Below are 21,889 nucleotides of genomic sequence, written 5' to 3' on the forward strand. Positions count from 1 at the left end.
AACCGCAGGGAAGGAGACCTGCTTGTTCGGGGAACGCGAGAGCAAACCGCGGCGAAGCTGGTCTCCTTTCCCGGTTTGCTCTCGCGTTCCCGGAACCACCCTGCAAACCGCAGGGAAGGAGACCTGCTTGTTCGGGGAACGCGAGAGCAAACCGCGGCGAAGCTGGTCTCCTTTCCCGGTTTGCTCTCGCGTTCCCGGAACCACCCAGCAAACCGCAGGGAAGGAGACCTGCTTGTTCGGGGAACGAGAGAGCAAACCGGGAAAGGAGACCAGCTTCGCCGCGGTTTGCTCTCGCGTTCCCCGAACCTCCCTTGAAGCCGCCCAACAGCGCTGCAGTGTGGCCACATCTAACACCACTTGCAGCGCTGGTTGCTGTAAGTGTGGCCACTCTGCAGCGCTGGCCCTATACAGCTGTACTAATACAGCTGTAACAACCAGCGCTGCAAAATTTTAGATGTAGACATGGCCTGGGTATGCTGCTGCAGTATGGTATGTGGGCTGGCTAGTTTTGGTAGGCTTCCTAGCAAGAGTGTTCTAAATTGGGATTTGAATCAAGGAGGGAATTCTCTTCAATCTTCCTTTTAAACTGGTCTGTGTGACTTGATAAGTGAAGTCAGGTTTTTAAAGGATTGCTAAGTCTATTTTACTTCTAATAGAGTAACAAACAGGCTATCGAGGACCAACTCATCCACGAGCAATGCTTTGTAGCAACATGGAATATACACTCTAATACACTTCTCATAGTACTTTTAGATATTCTCCCCCTGCCCTCTAATTTTCTCTGCTTCCCTTCTTTTGTATTTCAGCTTCAGCAATTATTTCAAGTCAAAACTGAACATTTTAGATGCAGTGATTGTTGTGGGCACCCTGTTAATTAATATGGTATATTCCTTCTCTGACTTCAGTGGTGCAGACAAGATCCCAAGGTAAGAAGTGTGATTTAATGGCTTAGAGAAGAGAATGTTCACATTTCTCTCTAAATTCTTCTAAAACTTGCTAGTGTCTAGCCCTTCTGCTTTTTGAAGGGAGTATTGGGGAAGAACCCTGAACACCTGAATGGGTATAACATTTTATAAACCAATTATCTGATCTCTTCCCAGGCTTTTTTACAGTGAAATTTTGTTGTGGATTCTGTAAAGCTTTGTTTTCTGGGAGTCAGTGCTTTGGAGATAACAGGTGTTGCATAATACTAGAGAATCATTTTTAACACACTACACTTACCCTTACAGTGGCATGTGGAGTACATACGTTGGATGGGCATGCAGTGTGTGTGTGTATAGCAGTGTAGACTGAAGCACAGCTTATGTGAGTAGAGTGCCCTGAATACCTGGACCTTCAGGATATATACTCCACATAACCAGTCAGTGCCTTCCAAGTCTACACTATTTTTTTAAATGCTCGGTAGTGGTGAAAGGCTCTGGTAGTGATGAGGCAGTGGAGCCTTTCACCATGGCATGTGGCTACACAGACAGCAATGTGTCAAGTACAGGCACTGTAAGTGTAGACACAGCCTTACTCAGCAAAACTTGTCTTAAAAGTAAACTGCAGAAATCAGAACTAGTGTTGTAAACATAAGTAAGGTTTCCAGTTTATAACTGATGGGAGGCAGGATTAACTCCTGTTTCTTTTTACTTTAGTTTTTAAGAGTCATTAGAATGTGTGATGTGATTATACCTGGCAGATTTGAAAACTTCAGCATCAAAAAGCAGCACTTCCAGCTATAGCTGGCAAGGGATTTTTGTTGAAAAGTTGTCTAACGATTTGTGGAAATCATACTTGTGAGAGGGTCAGTTTCAACTAATCATTTGTTGGGAAGGTTTCTTGGGTTCAGTGGGAAAGGGGAAGAAAATGTTTCTCACTGTCCTGTTGGAGCTATTCTGCTTTGTATACAGTAAATACTCATTGGGCCAGAGAAATGAATTTGGTAGTTAAGGGATTTGCCTCTGATATGGGAAATGCAGATTCAAGTCTTCTGCTCAGGCAGAGCAGGGACTTGAACATGGGTTCCCCACATCACAGATGAGTGCTCTAACCATTGGGCCATTGGCTATAATGGAATAGGAGTCTCTTTGAGACAACTGAGTGCTTTCGAAATTTTTGCAATGTGGTGAAACAAGAAAAATTCTGAAATTTCAAAAACTTTCACAGGCTATGTAAACTGTTTACCTTCCGACTCCTTAAATTTCCCTTAAGGAAATTGAATGCCTACTTCCTGTTAATTTTGAGAAATGGTGTCCAAATCCCTTGGATGGCTATGAAAATCTCAACCTATGGTCTCCAAACAAGTCTCATGATTACAGAGCTAGCTGCAGTGTTTCCCCTAGACTTAAAACATGGCTACATTAGTCAGGCATGTAGCTATTCCAGAGGGGGGAGAAAACCCAGTGTATATGCAGCACTGCTGACAAAATACTTCTGTTGGCATAGCTAATGTCATTGTTTTGGGGAGATGTTCCTGCAGTGGCAGAAAAAACATTGGTGTATGTTGCATCCACACGAGTGCGCTATTCTGCCATAGGCTATGTCTACACACTACAGAGCCTATGAAGTTCTTTTCCTTGTCCACTGGGGGCTATACTAGTATAGTTACACCACCATGGGCTCTGTACTGTAAACAACCTAAGACCAGGACCTTGGGTTACAGACCCCTATGTACTAACAGTGATTACTTCAGCAGGCCCAACATAGGTTCATTATCTGCAGTTCTGACCTTCGGGAGCTGTGACCAGTGGTATATACAGAGTGACCATGCAGCTTTTTCTAAAACAAGGTATTGTTTTAGCAGTAGGAACACCACATAGTGTAAGAATAAGGATTTTAAAACAATAAAACCATCCGTACCAGTCTCCCTAGAGCTTACTATTTCTCTCCCTCCCCCACCTCAAATCCCCCATGTTAATCAGGTAGGCCTATTTTCAGGCTCTCTGCAGAACCTTTCTGTTAACCTGTTTCTCCCAGCAGCCCTTGACAACTGACCCTCCCACTTCCAGAAAGACTCTTTACCTGTTTAGTGCTGGTCAGTACTTAAAACTTACACTTCATATAGCTATGTCAGTTAGCTATAGCTGTGTTGGTCCCATCATCTGAGCAAGACAAAGTAGGTGAGGTAATATCTTGACAGGACCACTTTCTGGTGGTGAGAGAAGCTTTTGAGCCACAAAGCTCTCGCCAGCAGAAGGTGGCCCAGTAAAAGAGAGTACCTCACCCACCTTGTGTTTCTGACATAGCTATGTCAGTTAAGAATGAGGTTTTTAATAGACATAACTATGCCACTCTAAGCCCTAGTGTAGATGTAGCTTATGCTGGCATAGAAGACCTTAAGCTATTCCAGCAAAAGCCATTCTATCCTGATATCAACCTCATCTACTCTAGAGGGTTTGCTGACATAGCTATCCCAGCAAAACTTTTTTCCTGCAGATAAGGCTCCATGCTGTCCTGATGTTTTTTAGGCTCCCAGCCCTGGCCAAAAAAGTCTTGGCTAGGTTGGAGCCAAGAGAGGTAGACTCTTCCAGTTAATAGTCCTTCTCTTAATAATCTGAAATGTTCTCTGTTCCCTTTCTCACTCCTCCAGGTCCCTTATCTCTAGCCACTCTTATTTCCTGCTGGTTTTTCCCAACAGCCCATATTGACTCTACTCCATATAGTCAAATAGAGCACATCCCTTACTGTAATTGGACAATCATAAATTAATAGAGCAGTCTTGTGTCCTTCACACAACTGTGTACTTTGATTGTGCTCTAGGTAATCTCATCACATGTAGGACAGGGCATTTTCTGGGATGGCATTTAGGGTATGTCTACACAGCAATCGGGAGGTGTGATTGCAGCATGTCAGCACACCCAAGTTAGCCTTGACTGAACTAGCCCACTAAAAATTGCATTGTAGTACAGGCAGTGGCCTGGGCTAAGGACCTGACTACAATCCTGCCTGGGACCCCAGGTACATACCTGGGTGCCTAGCCTATGCTATTGTGGCTAAGATGCTGTTTTTTTTAGCAAGCTCCTCAATAAAGGCTAGCTTTAGGTACAGCTACATGGGCTGTCATGATTGCAGAGTGGGCATACGTTGAAGTATGCCTTCTAAACAGTAACATGCTTTCCTAAAACCACTTGTCAGCAGAAAATTCTCTTATGACTTCCTTCTGAGAATGTCCATTATCCTCTTTCCCTCAAATGGATGAGTGAGTACATTTGGGATTCTAGAACTGCTCCACTTTCCTAAACTTTTTGCATAAAACATTACACATATATGGAGTAAGGAGCCAGAGGTGCACATTTGGTGTTTTGTCTTTTCAATACCAAGAGCCATTAACATACTCAAATGAGTACTGTGACCTTGTACACCCTGGTATACAAACTGGGAAACAGGGAGATCTGGAATGTTGTGGCTTGCCTAATATTGTGGATCTTACTATTGCTATGGGGATAGATAGGGTGAGACTATACTTGCTGGCATCACTATACCAGCAGTGAAGCAATGAAAACTTTCTCCATAGGTGAATTCCTGGCTGGCTTCATTGTAAGGCCAGTCAGAAAACTTGCAGTTAAACAGTTTGCCATCAGAAAAATGCAGTTTTGTTGTAACATGATTTTGCAACATTTTGTACTTTGACAGTTTCACTGGGTGGGGGCACAGAAAAGCATTTTGACTATTTAAATATCCTGTTTTAACAATTTCTGGAATAGAAAATTCCAATTCTTTTGTTTAAAAGGAAAGGAAGGTTGAAATCAAAATACCTTGAAGTTATCAAATCAAAATGTGTTGCCCCAAAACAATTTTTTAATCTTTTTTCAAAAATAGCGTTGGCTTTTATCTTCATTTGGAACAAAAGAAAATTTCAGTCTGTTTCTGGCAAAACATAATTTACATCTTCTGTCCAGATTTATTCCATTCAAAAGCTAACATCATCCTCTCTTTGCTAGAATGGTTATCGTCCTTCGAGCTTTGAGAATTATCATTCTGATAAGAATATTTCGCCTGGCCTCACAAAAGAAACAACTAGAAAAGGTGACCAGGAGGATGGTAAGTTAGCTTCACAGCAGCTTGTCCAAATGTGCTATTATAGTTTTCAAACTCTCCTTATATTCTTAAAGCAGTAAATGACTTCATCAGTGAAGGGTAGTAATAAGGATTTTAACTTTGTTCCCATCTCCTTCTGCTTCCCTCCCTTTAATGTGTTTCTGTCTTAGTTTATTCTGCACTCCGATTTCCCTCCCCTCATGCCTAACACGGCACAGTTCTCATTCTAAAACAGTCAGAACTGCAGGCCAGCAGACTAGTAATGGGATTCTGCCTCCTCCACTAAGGCAATCTGTTCTAGTGATTTGCTAGGAACAGGTATTGAGTTAGGGCGTTGGGTAGTTGAGAACCATTTCTGCACCTGGCAGTGTTTCCACTCCCAATATAGGGTCACATCTTCTAAAACACCATTGTCCCACTGCAGCAGTGTGGTGGCACTGCTGTGATGCCATGACTACCTGATGCAAACAGCCAATTCTGTCCCTCCATTTTCTGGCTTGACTTTATTTTATATTGAGCAAATTTGCATGGCAGTTCAGAAAGAAGAAAAATCTGCTGTATCCTGTGAATCTAGAAATGAATGGCTACAACTAAAATCAGAGGCAAAAGCTTTTATTGTAATGCATCTTCTGCAGATATAAACAGAGTAGAAACTGCCTTCAAGTTTTAGCTTCCTGGTAGCATCTGATATTAAAACTCCATTTCATCATGTTTAGACATAGCTTTTTATTCAAAGTATTTGGTAAACTATTCCTTCTCTTCTCCCCTCCCCCAGACTATTAATGTAGGGTCAATTTGAAGTGCACACAAGTTGGGGTTTTAGGGAACAAAATCAATATTCCATTGGCATCCTGCTTCTCAAATGTAGACTAATTGAGAAATTTCCAAGATATTTATATAGCTAGAGTTTACCCTGAGGCATCAACTTGTTAATCGGGGGAGGGGGGACTGCAGGACCTTAAAGGAGGCCGGGGTGGGTGGGTGTGTGTGTTTGTGTGATCTGTCCCTTACCTCACTTAAAATGTTAAAATGCAGTTGAGCTATATTGCATCCCACTAGGAGTTCAAAGGATTCCCTGGCATCCTTTCATAAGATAAGAGTAACCCTTGTGATCGGACTAGTTTCTCCCCGAAGGCCTCACTTGCACATGAGTAGCCCTGATTTTAGCAACTAGTGAAGCTGCAAAAAAGCTGATTCTCCCACCCACCCCCTCCTAGTGGAGAATTGTATCATGGGTGCAGTGGTGAGCTGGAGCCAGTTCTTAAATTAAGAAGCCCTTTCAGAACCGATTGTTACATGCAAGACAACTGGTTCCAAAGGGGCTTTTAAATTTAACAACCTGTAAAACTCCAGCAGCTCCCTGGCCTGCCTCCAGCCCCAGTTCACCTCTGCCTCCGCCCCATATGTGGGAGGGCTGAGAAGGGCAGCTTTGCGCAGGTGTGTGGGGGGGAAGGGGAGAGCGAGGAGAGCTCCAGTGGTGTGCTCCGGCTTCGGTCCCAGCTGGGTGGTGTGGCCCAGCTATGGCCCTGGCTGCGCGCCCCAGCTCCGGCCAGGCACCCCAGCCCTGGCTCCTGTCAGGCAGCACAGCTCAGTCCTGGCCTGGCTCCGGCGGCGCGCTCTGGCCCCGGCCAGGTGGTGTTGCTCAGTCCCAGCCTGGCTCCAGTGATGTGCTCCAGCCCCGGCTGTGTGGCCCACCTATGGCCCCCGCCCCAGCTTCGGTCCTGGTCGGTGTGCCCCGGTCCCAGCCGGAGCAGCCTCCAGCACAGTAAGGGAGCAGGGAGGGGGTGTTGGAAGAGGGCAGGGGAGTTTGGGGGTGGGTGGATAGGGGTCAGGGTGGTCAGAGGGCAGGGAACAGGGGGATTGAATGGGGGCAGGGGTCCTGGGGGGCCATTAGGAATGAGAGGAGGGATTGGATGGGGCAGCAGGGGGCAGTCAGGAGACAGGGAAGGGGGGTGAATGGGACAGGGGTCTGGGGAGGTGGCATCAAGGAACATGGGGGGGGGGATGGATGGGGCAGGAGTCCCAGGGGATGGGGGGGAGCCATGACCCCCTCATGAGGTGAGGAGGAGGGAACCGGTGGTGGTGGTTGTTTTTTGTTTTGGCAGCTCATCACTGCATGGGTTAAATGCTACTTTTAACAATTCAGCAATATGATGCAGCCTACAACTGTGATCCATGTGGACAAGTCCTGTCGTACATTGTCCACTAATTAGGGATAGCTCAGTTGTTTGAGCATTGGCCTGCTAAACCCAGGGTTGTGAGCTCAGTCCTTGAAGGCCATTTAGGGATCGGGGGGGGGGCGGAAATTGGGGATAGGTCCTGCTTTGAGCAAGGGGTTGGACTAGATGACCTCCTGAGGTCCCTTTCAAGCCTGATATTCAGATTCTAACTAGAGTAAGGCCTTGATAAGGTCAGTTCCAGTACAGCTATTGCTGGCTACTGATTACTGTATTGAAATAATTCCTGGGTACAAAACATGACCAAAAAGGCAGTTTCATGCTGCTGCTGAGTTACCTAGTGTGAGCCACTTGCTAGTTTTAAGCTTGGTCTACACTCGATACTTATTAGTGTAGTCTGTTAGTCGGGGGCTGGGAGTGGGGATACGCCCTAGTGACATAGACATACTGACAAAATCCCCAGTGTAGACACAACTAGGCCAACAGAAATGTTTTTGGTGGCATAGCTAATGGCCTTTGGAGAGGTGGTGGTCCTACACCAGCAGAAACTCCTGTTGATGTATGCTGCCTCTACACTAGGGAGTTATGTTGACAGCCAGCATAAGCTCTACCGCAGTGTTTCCCAAACTACTGTACTAGTGACCCCTTTCACTCAGCAAGCTTCTGAGTGCAACCCCCTCCCCCTTTATATATACACCATTATAAATGCTGGAGGCAAAGCAGGGTTTGGGGTGGAGGCTGGCAGCCTGTGACGCCACCATGTAATAATCTCATGACCCCCTGAGGGGTTCCAACCCCCAGTTTGAGAACCCTTGCTATACATTGTGTATATAGCCTAACTATGTAAACTTCCACCTGAAGTGGAGAGGGGAAGATTGAGGCTCTGCCACTCACTTAGTTACAAGGAGAAACGGTAACCATCTGGACTACTTCAGTACTCGCCCTTCTAGACACTCACTAATCTTTATGGTTCCCTTGACTCTCCTTTCTAACTCATTTGTTTGTCTTTTTGACTGACAGGTCTCAGAAAACAAAAGGCGCTATACAAAAGATGGCTTTGACCTGGACCTTACTTATGTTACTGGTTTGTACAATTTTAGAGAACTCTTGGTTACTCCAAAGTTAGAGCTTCCTGAAATTTTTCAGCTGAGGCTCTTCACCCAAAGCATATTTGGGGCAACGCTGTTCATAAGTTTGTTTTGGTTGAAGGGAAGAAAATGGAAACTTCAGTTCTTAGGGCTAGATGCACAAGGGGTTTGGGTGCTGTTTTTACAAAAACTGAAGAGGTGGTTGTGGTGCCCCCCCTTACACCTCTTATATAACTAGGGTGCTCTCCTGGGATGTGGGAGACCTGCTGTGGAGCAAGGACTCGAACCTGGGTCACCCACATCCTAGGAGAGTGCCCTGACCACAAGCCAGAATCACCATCCTGCCCCCACTTAGTTTGTGTGAATCTATCCCTTAATCTGATACTTTTTTGTTTTAAAAATGCCCAAACCATCTTGTTCCAGCCCAAACAGTTCTTTCCAATTTCTTTGATTTTGCTGAAATGTCCTCACTTGGTTGATTTGAACCAAAACTTAAAAATTTTTTTGAACTGCCAGAAAACAAAATTAAATAACTAATTTGAAGACATCCTGTAAGTACCAGCTTTCTGGGGGAAAAGGTACAAAACTAATCTGTCTTAAGCAGGTCTTGCTGTGTAGAGAATGCTGATTGAGAACTAGTATTTCCTCTAGGTGGAATATTTATTATTGCAGGGCTGTTTGTTTGTTTGATAAATATCATAAAGTAAGGGCAGAAAATGTACTTCTTTGTAATTAAAAATTCAAACTTAAAATCTGGGCTACTGCTGGTGATTCACAGTATGACTATTGTTTGTGGGTTGGCCTGTAACTAATTGTTCATAAAATTAATGGTGCTTTCACTCTCAAAGCTACGCTTTTTGTCTTTAATAGTGCATAGTACTACTTTCAGATTCATCCTCCGCTGATTATTTCCAATTCTTGTGGATTAACATATAAACGTTTCCTCCATAGATCGTATTATTGCAATGTCATTTCCATCCTCTGGGAAGCAGTCTTTCTATAGGAATCCTATAAAGGTAAAATCTCCTAAAATCCCTCATGCATGTGACTTCAAAACTTAACAGCACTGAATTTGTGTTCCACTTTCAATCCCTTTTTGCTAGGTTGAATATGGATCAGATTGAGAGTGACTAAACTAGCCTCTGATGGCCTCCAGGAAACCAACTTGAGGTCTGAGGCTAGTACTTAGTGGGCTTACATCTAGATCACATGAGCATAAAAATCAAGGGTGCAGTCTGTCCATCCTGTCCTAGGGGTTGTCCTCTAGCTGCATGATTTGCTCCATAAATGTCCTGAGATTACCCTCACTTTCATTATCCATTTAAAGCCTTCCTGGGAAGGTCACTTTTTTGCTGCACAGGCTGTGTTAAATGATGATGATTTATAAAAGAGGCCGTTTTCTTTGTCAAATACAGAATGACTAAATGATCACTTAAACTTTATTAAATCATTTTAGGAACTATAACTGTATAAAAACTGGTGGTAGACTGGCTTAGTATCTAGATGAGAACCTGAACTACTCATTTCTTCTTTTCTTATGGTCTATTGTGAATATAGCCAGCTTCTCCAGTAAGGGCAGTATAATGTTTAAGTGGCAGTGAAAATGAAGACTAATAGAGCAGATGTTAGGAGTTAATAAATGGTTATTTCTTATGTCTTATTTCCTTAAGGAAGTTGCAAGATTCTTGGATACAAAACATAAAGACCACTATACAATCTATAATCTTTGCAGTAAGTATGTGTAGCTATTGTTATGCTGGAGTTTGGGTGTTTCTCACAAAGTGCATCACAGATATCATCGAAGCTGACTGGCTGAATAGCTGTCTTTCATTCAGGCTAAATGAGGGAACAATTAAATGCCCCTTCATTTAGGGATAGCCAAAGCAATGGAAAACCATCCCATTAGGGACTGCCAATGAAAGTGGCAGCTGGTGACTAACTGCTGGTGCTATGTATCTGAGGGCTTGTCTCAGTTTACAGCACTGAGTCAGAAGCAGCCAAAAAGCATGAAACTAGGAGACAGTAACAAAAAACAGGTTGGGTGGCTGTGAGCATTTTGAGCAGAGTGCTGGCTAGAATGGCAGGCTTGGAATTGAGAGAGGCAACTGCCTTCCATTGTCTGTTCCTCCTGTATTCAGGGAAACAGGACTTTTGCAAAGAATGCATAATAAACAGGATTGCATTTTAAAAAAAACCCTCATGGAAATAACCCTCAACCTTATTGGCTAGCCACTTGGCCAGAGGGGGGTTATGGACAGTCAGATCATGAGAACCAACATTGATTGAGTCAACCAGTTTAAAAATAGAGAAGATCAAGCTCAAAGGGTCATGACTTTGAAAACTGGCCTCCCACTTATTACCTCCACAAATCACTGTTGCAACTGATGGCAGTTGGTGGGTATCCTTTGGGCCCACAATGAACTGAGGGTGCAAAATTGCAGACACAAAATAGGAAGCTGGCCTTCAAAGGTGGCCTGATCCAGACAGGGTGGCCCAGTGGGGCAATTTGCCCCAGACCCCGCAGGGGGTCCCATGAGAATATAGTATTCTATAGTATTGCAACTTTTTTATGGAAGGGGCCCCCAAAATTGCTTTGTCCCAGGCCCCCTGAATCCTCTGTGGCCCTGGATCCAGATCTGCTTAAATTGAATTGTGAATCTGTTCATTTAGTAGCACTGTCAGACTTGAGCACATAGTCTGAGCTGCGATTACATCATCTTCAAAACATAGGCAGAGAAAATATCATGACTTCAATTACCTCTATTGGCACAATTTTTTTATTTACCAAACTCTGAACTAGTGTTAATCTGAAACGTTTGGGTTTTTTTGTAGGTGAAAAAGGTTATGATCCTGTGTACTTCCATTACAGGGTGGAGAGAGTCTTTATTGATGACCACAATGTTCCCAGCCTAGAGTAAGTCATATGCTAGGGGTTCTGCAGCCAAACAACAATACTAAGAATAAAACAAGCTCTGACCACGCTGTAATTAATATGCTTTTATCTAGGGACATGCTGAAATTTACTGCCAATGTGCGTGAGTGGATGAAAAAGGATGAAAAGAATATCATAGCAATTCACTGTAAAGGAGGCAAAGGTAAGAACAAGTAATGTACCAAAGAAGGGATTGGAAAATATAGGATTATCATAGTTAAAATGCTGTGACACTTAAACTTTTAAAATGCATTCATGTCTTACCTGCCAAAATTTCAGAATCTGATGCAAGTGTAATTTGATCGTGGGATAGTTCAGATCTCTATCCAGTCAAATAACAGGCATGTTAATAACTACTTTGCACTTCATATACCTTTCATCAGAGGTGGTTAAAACCTTTTACAATGGATGAAGTTTTCAAAAGTACTTAATGTTGGATTGAGATTCACTTACTCAATGGATGCCTCTAACAAATATATTAAAGCAAAACACTCAAGTGATTGTCCTAATGAGCTTCCCACTTGTAAGTAATCAATCTCTCATCAGTCACTTCTAGTGCTGGACAATACAGCTTCAACCTGCCTTTGTAACATAAACTTACTTATAACTCTTGTTATGTTATCCTATGTGTTAGTTTCTCATTTCCATGTTACCACTCCTCCCTCATCAATACAGGTTTTGTTGGTTCACACTAGATTTCCCCCTCCCCCCCCCCCGCCAGCTTTCTGGTTACTTTCTTTTCTTCTCACAAATGATTCTGCAGTTTGCTAAACATAACATTTAGCAGCATAAGCAGAACTGTTTCAGGCCAGGCTCTTAAAATCCAAAGCAGGCTTCTGTGAGGCCTAAATATGCCTTTACTACCAGTCAGGAGTGCTGGAATAATTTGTATAGTGGGGATGCTGAGAGCCATTAAACCAAACTGTAAATGCTGGATATAACGGAATCCACTTCAAGCCAGGAGATGTGGCAGCATGCAAATCCTGTTTTCAAAAGTGCCCTAATTGCTTAAGTCACTTTTTTTGGAAAACTTTGTGTTGTGAGCCTTATGATCACAAACTTCTTTCAGAAGGGATGAGTGAAGCAGAGAGGCTTGCTGCAGTTTAGAGTCACTAGGTATAGAACTCTGATTTTCCCTCTGTATCAGTCCCCAGTCTGCTGCTAACCACTTGCTTCCTACATCAACTGTTTTAATAAGTTTGCATACTGAAAGTCTCTGTCTATTGGCATCCTGCACTTGAATTTCTCTCGTACAACTTTAGGCTAAAATTGTTCAAAAGCATGTGCCTAATTTTAACCTCTTAGTTGCCCAAACTTGTCAAAAATAACTGAGCACCTAACAGCTTTCATTGAAATCAGTGAGCTCCTGGGTGCTTGGCACTCTGAAAATCTGACATCTGCTTTTGAAAATGTTGGCTTCAATGTTTTGATGTGTGCCTGCTTCATGTGGCGGTTCTCCCTTTGTCAGGAAATCCATGTGCAGAAGTAACCTTCAGTAACACAATAGAATGACTGTGTAATCCTGGGGTTTTGAGGTATTTTTGGCACCATCTCAGATTTAAACACGGGTCTGAAAAGTACTGACCATCTTGCTGTAGTTTGTGGTAAAGCTGCAGAGAGGAATTATTGGGGGACAATCTCAAAGGAATCATTAGAGGAACTAGGAAAATACAAAGCAGTTTCTACAGGTTTGTGAAAGCACATCTAAATTAAAATAAGTGTTGTTGAATCCTGTCTAAGATTGTACTTTAGTTTCTACTCTGTATGTATGTGGCCTCTGTTTAGAGTTTAAATTTTCATCTTGCATGTTGACTCATGTATAATGTCTCAAAATACTGTGATATACCTGTATGTTTTTTGTTTTGCCTTTCTAATAGGCAGGACTGGAACAATGGTTTGTACTTGGCTCATTGACAGTGACCAGTTTGAGAGTGCAAAGGTATGAGAAAAAAATCAATATTAGCCATTTGAGATTCACTTAAAAACTTGTTGGACCCCAGAAAGATGAGACCTCCTCCGAGTAGACAATGTGTATTGACTAGGGAGAGGCCCTTTACAAAACACATCTCTCATTCTCCATGGAGAGCATAAGCCACTTTTAAAAGGCTTTGCCAAATGTGGTGGTGGTTCATACAGTTAAATGTTCATAATTTGATGGGATGGAAAATGGCAGCCAGGAAGAATGGGAAGAGACTGACCAGATTATGCTGAGATACCACCAGCCATGGAAGCATTTGATTAAGCTGTCAAAAAAATGACTTAAAAACCCTCTCACTTTAAAACAATAACTAGGAATTTAAGCTGCTTATCTTACTCTAAAGCAGGACCTCCTCAGTTTAGTATCAAATCTTAAAATGACCCACGTATCCCTATTATCATGCACTTGTGTGGAGGGTGGAAGCACACCTCCCTTTTGAGCTTGCCATTCTTGAAGATGAACTGTACCTCCTAAGAGTGGCAATTCTCATAATTAAAAGCAGGTCATCTGCTGCTGTAATGCAACGTAGCTGGATTTATAGCCCTACTGCTTGGATAGCAAAAATGCTATATGTATGAATCGCCTGCATCTGTATGAGAATCCTCAATTTATGTACTGGGTTAAGCTCCTCTTCTACTTGGTAGTTTTACAGACTTTGCTCCAATATTAGCTTGAATGTCCCCAAATTGTGGGGTCCAGTGGCCCCTTAAAGACTAGCACATTTATTTGGGCATAAGCTTTCGTGGGTAGAAATGGTGGGTTTTACCCATAAAAGCTTATGCCCAAATAAATGTTAGTCTTTAAGGTGCCACGGGACTCCTTGTTTTTGTGGATACAGACTAACACAGCTCCCCCCTGATACTTGCAAATTGTGGGGTGTTATTTTTTTCTTCCCAAAATTGTGTGCTGAATGATCTTGGTCCCTGGAATCACATCTGTGGTATTTTTCTGGAGTGCAGGGTTTTTATTTGAGGGTGATGGAGACAGATTGGGAGTAAAAAGGAGTTTCTAACAAGGTCTAGGTTTTCTAAACTTCTGATGGGTGCTTTAGTAAAACCACTTAAATACTGTCATTTTTCTGACTAGCAAATTCTTGTCCATCTTGAAGCATTCTCTATCACAATAGGGATTGACTAGTCCTTGTGTTTCTAGTACTGTACTGACTCACTCTAGCTTCCAAAGCAGCTGCTCTCCAGCATTGGCTTGAACTCTTTCAAACCTCTTACCGCTGTTCACATCGGATACTTTTTGGTTTTAGTTTCCCATTATAATTATATAATAGCACAACCTTCACTGTGAGCCAGCTGAAAAATTTGTCCTGTTGCTTCATTTGAAACTGACTTTGTATGTAGGAGAGCTTGGACTATTTTGGAGAGAGGAGAACTGATAAAAGTACAAGTTCCAAATTTCAAGGAGTTGAAACACCATCCCAGGTAAGAGCCTAAACAAAGGTGAGATGATTGTGGAGGGTGAGTTAGACCAAAAAAGCATGCACAAATCCACTGTAATTGTTTAAATGTAATGGATGGAAGAACCAGAATTCAAGTATTTTCTGCAGTTCAGTTGAGAACTTTCAAACTTCTATGCCATTGTCATAAACAGATAGCTAAGGGTTAATGTTCTTTTACCTGAAAAGGAGTAATCTGAAACACCTGACCAAAGGACCAATCAGGAAACAAGACTTTTTTTCAAATCTGGGTGGAGGGAAGTTTGTGTGGGAGTCCTTTGTTCTTTGTCTTCTGCCTGTACTCTCTCGGCTATGAGAGGATTTTTCTGCCTCCTGCTTTTCTAATCTTCTGTTTCCAAGTTGTAAGTACAAAGATAGACCATAGGTTTGGTTTTTTTGTATTTACATGTGTGTAGTTGCTGGCATGTGTTAAATTGTATTCTTTGTGGATAAGGCTGTTTGTTCATATTTCTTTTAAGCAATTGTCCCTGTATTTGTCACCTTAATACAGAGAGACCATTTTTATGTATTTTTCTTTCTTTTTACATAAAGCTTTCTTTTTAAGACCTGTTGGAGTTTTCTTTAGTGGGGAACTCCAGGGAATTGAGTCTGCTCACCAGGGAATTGGTGGGAGGAAGAAGTCAGGGGGAAATCTGTGTGTTAGATTTACTAGCCTGACTTTGCATACCCTCTGGGTGATGAGGGAAGTACTTGTGTTTCCAGGACTGGAAATAGGGAGAGTGGAATCTCTCTGTTTAGATTCACGGAGCTTGCTTCTGTATATCTCTCCAGGAACCCAGGGAGGGAACACCTGGAAGGGAGAAGGGAAGGGAAATGGTTTATTCCCCTTTGTTGTGAGACTCAAGGAATTTGGGTCTTGGGGTCCCCAGGGAAGGGTTTTGGGGGGACCAGAGTGCCCCAAAACACTCTAATTTTTTGGGTGGTGGCAGCTTTACCAGGTCCAAACTGGTAACTAAGCTTGGAGGTTTTCATGCTAACCCCCATATTTTGGACGCTAAGGTCCAAATCTGGGAATAGGTTATGACATGGTGGCAGCGGTGAGAAAGATAGATAGAATCCAGAAGCCAGTAGGAATATTATATTTTTCTTTTCTCTGCTAGGGGCTTTTAAGCAGAGAGGAATGGTTTGGTTTTAAAAAGAACCAGAGAGAAACTTTTTTTTTCTCTGCTCTCTTGCAGTTTTGGCTTGCATATTAAGCAAGGAACCATTAAGGGACTATTACAGGTCTTTTGTCTCACAATGGGAGTGCTATTGTGTGACAAGTATCCAGCAATACACATGCAAATAAAATGGTTTTTCTGGTTTACTTTACATTTAAAAGATTAGCTAGAGGAAGAAAGGGAAAAAGGAATTGTTGCTAGGCAGACCCCAGGAGGCAACAGAGAAGCTGCAGCTCAAACAATAAACACCAGAGGGCGCCTCAGCACAAGAAAGCAAAAAACATGAGTTCCAAGGAAAGCCTAAGGCAGGAGCGAGCATGGCAACAAGCCATAGACAAAGAAAATGAACATAAGAAACGGATAGAACTAATTAATGCAGAACTAGCCAAGGAAGAGGCAGCCCACAAAAGAAAACAACAAGAAGAAGAGGCAGCTCACAGAAGGAAACAAGAAGAAGAGGTGGCCCACAGAAGGAAACAAGAATGCAGTTCAGTTGAGAACTTTCAAACTTCTATGCCATATGTCTGAATAATGTGCTTTTTAGGAATTTAATTATTTCCCTCTACTAGTTGACCCTCCCCTTTGGGGAAACTTCCCTTCTGTAGTTCCAACATATGTGCTTGGCAGCGGGTTGAGGGGGAGAGAAGAGGCAGAGAGAGACTTAAATAAAAGTTCAATACCTAGCACTTAATGTTAACCATGTGTTGAACAAATGATGCTCAGAACTAGAGCTAGCTGGAAAACAACATTCTGCAAAAATTGTTCTTGAATTTTATTTTTTGCTGAACAGAACAAAGTCAAAACAGCACTTTAAAAAAAAAAAGTAGGAAGAGATTTCAAGGAAAAATACCATTTTGGAAGAAAGGAAATGGAAGTTTTTTGCCTTCCAGCTTCCCACCTAGAAGGAAGGACTTTGTCAACTTCATTTGCTTTGAGTCAGGCAAAAAGTGAGGTGAAATTGATAAGGGCCTTCTAGAAGGGCAAGACAGTAAGCTGCTGTTTCAAACTCAGATCTCAGAAAGTGCCCTCTTCTCAATCAGAAGACTGCTCACCAACTACTCAACACTTCCTTAACAAGGCTTCTGTTGGACAAGTGTTAATCCCATTTTATGGATGGGAGTAGCGGGGAAAGTGACACAGACTGTTACTTCCCCAAGGCCACGCAGAGCAAAACTATGGCAAAAATGGGATTAAAATTGTGTAAATTTCTGTCCGGTAGCTCAAGTGAGAAGTGGCAAACTATTGGTCACTGAAAGCAACAGTCTATATGCACCTGTCATGGTACAATTCCTCACTCTGAACCTTAGCGTCCAAAAGATGGGGTACCAGCATGAATTCCTCTAAGCTCAATTATCAGCTTAGAACCTGTAGCGCTGCCACCAACCAGGAATTCCAGTGCCTGGTACACTCTGGTCCCCCCAAAACCTTGCCCGGGGACCCCCAAGACCCAGTCCCTCTGGATCTTGACACAAGGAAAGTAAACCCTTTCCTTCATCGTTGCCTCTCCCAGACTTCCCCTCCCTGGGTTACCCTGGAAGATCACTGTGATTCAAACCCCTTGAATCCTGAAACAGAGAGGAAAATGCACCTCCCCCCCTCCTTCTCTGTTCCCCTCCCGATTTCTTCCTGAGAGAAAGTAATCCTGCCAGAGAGAAATCAGCCTCTCTCTCCCTCTTCCCTCCTTTCTCCCCACCAATTCCCTAGTGAATCCAAACCCAGTCCCCTGGGATCTCACCAGAATAAAAAAACAATTAGGTTCTTAATTTTTACCGTTTTCCTTCTTTAATTAAAAGCTTTTCTTGTTTATCTTTGTAAATTTAAGATGGAATAGGTACAGGGTCTTTCAGCTATAGACACTGGGAACACCCTCCCAGCCTAAGTATACAAGTACAAATTAAAATCTCTTTAGCAAAATACCAATTTGAACTCCTTCCAACCAAACACACATTTGCAAATAAAGAAAACAACCATAAGCCTAACTCGCTTTATCTATCTAGTACTCACTATTCTGAATCTATAAGAACCTGTGTCAGGGAGATTGGAGAGAAACTTGGTTGCACATCTGGTCCCTCTGAGCCCCCAGAGTGAACAACCAAAACTAACAGCACACACAAACTTCCCTCCCTCAAGATTTGAAAGTATCCTGTCCTCTGGTCAGGTGACAGCCAGGCTTACTGAACTTGTTAACCCTTTACAGTCAGATATAAAGTACTTCTGTGCTATTAACTTTTCTTATCTGTTTATGACAGCACCAAATGTGATGAGGACCATATTTAACATAGGCAGCTTTATTTTGCATTGCAGAGTAGGTATGTTGGGTATTATGAGATCCTGAAGAACAAGTATAACTTGAAACTCCCACCGGAGAGACAGCTCAAAATAAAGAACATCAAAATCTACTCTATTAATGGTAAGAAGGAATACAAATTATGTGGACACTTTAGTCTTTTTCTAGTTTTGGAATGTTTCCAAGTCACTGTTTCAACTCTGTATTCATACAGCTATATATTGAGTGCACTACTGACACCTTACTGGGGTCAGAATTACTAGAATAAGGTTAAAAAAACCAAACTTTGCTGTTCCTTAGAAGCCAGGTAAAACATAATGAATTCTATATAAATGTAAACTCAAGTTCTTTGGAACTTAGTTGCAGGCGAAATGAACACCTTCTGTGACTGTGCCCCCTTTTAAATGGGTTCTTTCTGCCTGACTCTTTTTTCAGTGATGGCTTATTCCCTCCAACTGGCATTAGAATGGGGAGGGGGACTGTGAGGTGCATGCATTCAGGGACTAGAATTCTTCAACAATAAGTGACTGATATATCTGGCATGGATCAAATGCTTTCAGGCGTGCTTCTGAGTCTGATATCTGAACAGTCTTTGCAGAGAAGCCAAGGACTAAAGTTCAGCTGCCCACCCATGGGGCACCTTACATTGCTGCTGTTGCTGCTCCATGGCTATTCTGTGGCTAGAGGAGTTGTTTGTTGGGGATCCTTCAACAGATTCATTTTAGATACTTTTCAAAGCATGATTCTCTTATGCCTACTAAGGAAGACTTATTTTGGTTGCGTTTTTTCTACTGTCTTCCTGAAAGTTCCACATAAACTACTTGCACACTAAAGAGTGCATTTATTATCATAACAGTGCATAAGGTTGATGTATCCTGTTCCATTTAACTGCTTTTTTGTTCCAGCTCTATAATTTAAAGAGGAAAACCCTGGTATAATATAGCTTTGATTCCTTCTAGGAGTTGGAAAAGGCAATGGAAGTGATCTTAAAGTACAGATAATTGTGAAAAAGAAAATTGTATTCCATTGTGTTTGTGCCACTCAAGAAAACTGTAGGGTAAGAACTCTAATGGCTCTAACAGAGGTGTCTGTCTAAAATGTCTTCACAATACTGAACTTGAGCACATTTTACTAAATTGTTACATCTGTTGGTTTTTGTGGGAAAATATTGGATGTAAGAAATTTCTCCCTTTCTGATAAGGGAATTTATCAATACAAGGAATAGAACACTTCAGTCTTATTTCCTGCACATCTTCATGTGACTTGAAGCTCAAGTTTTTCACAGGACAAAAGGAATGTGGATTTCCCAGGAATCTAAAGGTCAAACTCTAGATCAGTTAGTAAAACTGAGTACCTTGGCAACAGTCAATAATTTTCCTTATTTTTCACTGTAGAACCTTTAATAAGTAATTGGGTATTGTCATCTGAGCCACTGTAACTTAGTAGTGGAACACTTAATTAGCACTACTAGATTGTGTGCATTTTATTTTCAGTTTGAAAACAGTTATTCCAAACAGTTCTGTTTTTCTTCAGTTATTTTTTGATGCTGAAAATGACTTTGCAGTAATTGGCTTGGAAAACTGTCCTGTTATATGCGGTGATGTGAAAGTCCGATTTGAATCACGAAGTGTAAGTATTGTGGAATAAAGACTGCATTCTTCTGGTACACTTCCAACTTTGAGATGTACAATACCAATAGATGCATACGTATCCTACATCATTGGCATCCATGTGAAAACCCACTGTGTAGGACAAGTTTAGCTTTGATTAAAAAGTATTTCCTCTTATGAAGGTAGACACTTCATAGCAAGTACTTGCAAATGTTTTGAGTGCAAATGTTCAGCACTTGCATGACTGCTTCGCTTTTCTCTCTCCATGACCTTGTGCTGTGACACATAAAGCAACTTCAGACAAAGTAACCTCAGACGGTACTGTAGCTCCTAATTTTTACTCAAGGCCAAGGGGCACATAGGCAATTCCTGTTGTTGTAACTTTGGCTGTCTCATTTTGTTGCTTTCTTCTTTGGTGTAATGAAGGTGACACACAAACTTGCATCCTCTTTCATTGACCCTACTGTAAAAATCCAGCTAACATCAATCATGTGACACTGTTTTGATGTGGGCAGCAGCAGCCCCTCATCAAGTTTTCAGAGTTGTGTGATTCTTAAACTATTAGTTCCTGCCTGTTCTGCGAAGGAACAATCTGTGTTGTACTAAACTTTTTTAGAGGCAAATATATAAGAAATGTCTTAAGCAAAATTGTGTTTATCTTTAGGATCTTCCGAAAGGCTATGATGACTGCCCATTTTTCTTCTGGTTCAACACCTCTTTCATAGAAAATAACAGGTAAGATGTATTACAATAGGACAACCAGAGTGGCAGGTCCATAATACTAAACTTTCGGTGTGTGAGCAAATCTTAATAGATTTAAAGAGAATCTTAAACATCTGGAAAAATGCAACATCTACTTCAAAACCTTCAAGCAGAGGATCCCAAACTGGGGTGTGCCTCCTAGGGAGTGTGGAGGAAGGAGAACACATCAGGGCCTGGGCCAGCATCCACAGAAGGCAAGGAAGGAGCACCCTCCAGTCTTGTCCCCAGCTCTGTGCTGTCCCCAAATCTCAGCTGTGGCTATGTCCCCAGTCCAGGGGCGAGGCAAGAGTGGAACCACACCTGGTCATGGGCCCAACTATTGGCCCCCACTGCAGCCCAGCTATTGGCCTTGGTCCTGCTCCCAGTCCCCTTACCCTTGGCCATGTGCCCTTCTCTCCTCCTCCCTCCCCCAGCTGTGGCCCTGCTCCCAGCCCCAGAGGGCAGGGGCTGCAGATGGTTAAGGCTGGGGGGTGACCTTCAAAAGTCTGGGGACTGCTGCCTTGGAGTTTAACCCTTTGGTAGGTAGTAATGCGATAAGTTGGAAACTTGTAGTGTTTGGCTTTAAACCATGACTTGGGAACAAACTCTCTGCATGTGTTTGCATAATGCAAGATGCATTATACAGAGCTGAAGAGATCCTTACCCTAAATAGTGTAGTCTAAGTCTCATGCAAATCCAGGAAACTGATCTTTGTAGCATTCCACATGACTAAGTATTGAAGCTGAATGTTTAGTTGCCTAAAATAAAACTTAAATTGTAACTCATTTTGTTGGTGCTTTGCTTAATCATCTCATGTGATAGAGTGGGAACCTTGTCTTCATACTTGTATAGCATCAGTATATAGAACATTTGCCAAGAGCATGCTAAGGCTCCAAACTTAGGCAGGGTCTCTAGCGAGCACAATCAGAGGCATAAGGTCAACTTACAATTTGCCACCACATTTGCAAACTTGGGAGTGAAGGCTTTGGAGAAGACTGTCTTGGCACCATTCCCTGCATGCGGAAGCTGATGACCATCAGCACTTGCATCTGGGCCACATATGCACTAGTGATTCTTAAACATGACAGATATGCTCAGAATAATAGCTGCACTAGGCAGTACCCTCAATAGGCAATACATTACTGTTAACAGATTTTGAAGTATTTAATAATGGTGCTCCCTTTTTTCCTCCTCTTTTGCCAAGAGTGAAGTGAGCTGAAATGTGTAATGGTAAGAAAAGACAACGTAAATATTTCATGGACAGTGGCCCTAAATCTGTGCTTTGTATTGTCTGTACATTGAAGATGCCATAAAACCCACTGAGGAGTTGGTATGCTCCTCCAGTTGTGTCTTGAGCTACCTGAAGTACTTGATGATTTAGACACCTACCAGAAGACCTTTCTCTTGGCTGGGGAAGGCACACTCTTTC

General features: G+C 42.4%; 1 protein-coding gene across 2 annotated transcripts in view; it reads left to right on the plus strand.

The window, feature by feature from the left end:
- Positions 1 to 21,889, plus strand: part of LOC127049034 (phosphatidylinositol 3,4,5-trisphosphate 3-phosphatase TPTE2-like) — a 49,865-nt gene that overhangs the window by 26,879 nt on the left and 1,097 nt on the right. For both annotated transcript variants that reach the window (XM_050949273.1, XM_050949282.1), the window contains 13 exons: positions 807 to 926; positions 4,923 to 5,022; positions 8,217 to 8,280; positions 9,236 to 9,300; positions 9,955 to 10,015; positions 11,117 to 11,198; positions 11,291 to 11,379; positions 13,094 to 13,155; positions 14,547 to 14,627; positions 18,127 to 18,232; positions 19,069 to 19,166; positions 19,643 to 19,738; positions 20,384 to 20,454. In XM_050949273.1, the coding sequence (XP_050805230.1) occupies positions 807 to 926; positions 4,923 to 5,022; positions 8,217 to 8,280; positions 9,236 to 9,300; positions 9,955 to 10,015; positions 11,117 to 11,198; positions 11,291 to 11,379; positions 13,094 to 13,155; positions 14,547 to 14,627; positions 18,127 to 18,232; positions 19,069 to 19,166; positions 19,643 to 19,738; positions 20,384 to 20,454 (1,095 nt within the window). The remainder of the gene's footprint in view (positions 1 to 806; positions 927 to 4,922; positions 5,023 to 8,216; positions 8,281 to 9,235; positions 9,301 to 9,954; positions 10,016 to 11,116; positions 11,199 to 11,290; positions 11,380 to 13,093; positions 13,156 to 14,546; positions 14,628 to 18,126; positions 18,233 to 19,068; positions 19,167 to 19,642; positions 19,739 to 20,383; positions 20,455 to 21,889) is intronic.

The sequence above is a fragment of the Gopherus flavomarginatus genome, chromosome 1 (assembly GCF_025201925.1).
Source record: "Gopherus flavomarginatus isolate rGopFla2 chromosome 1, rGopFla2.mat.asm, whole genome shotgun sequence".
Classification (NCBI taxonomy): domain Eukaryota; kingdom Metazoa; phylum Chordata; order Testudines; family Testudinidae; genus Gopherus; species Gopherus flavomarginatus.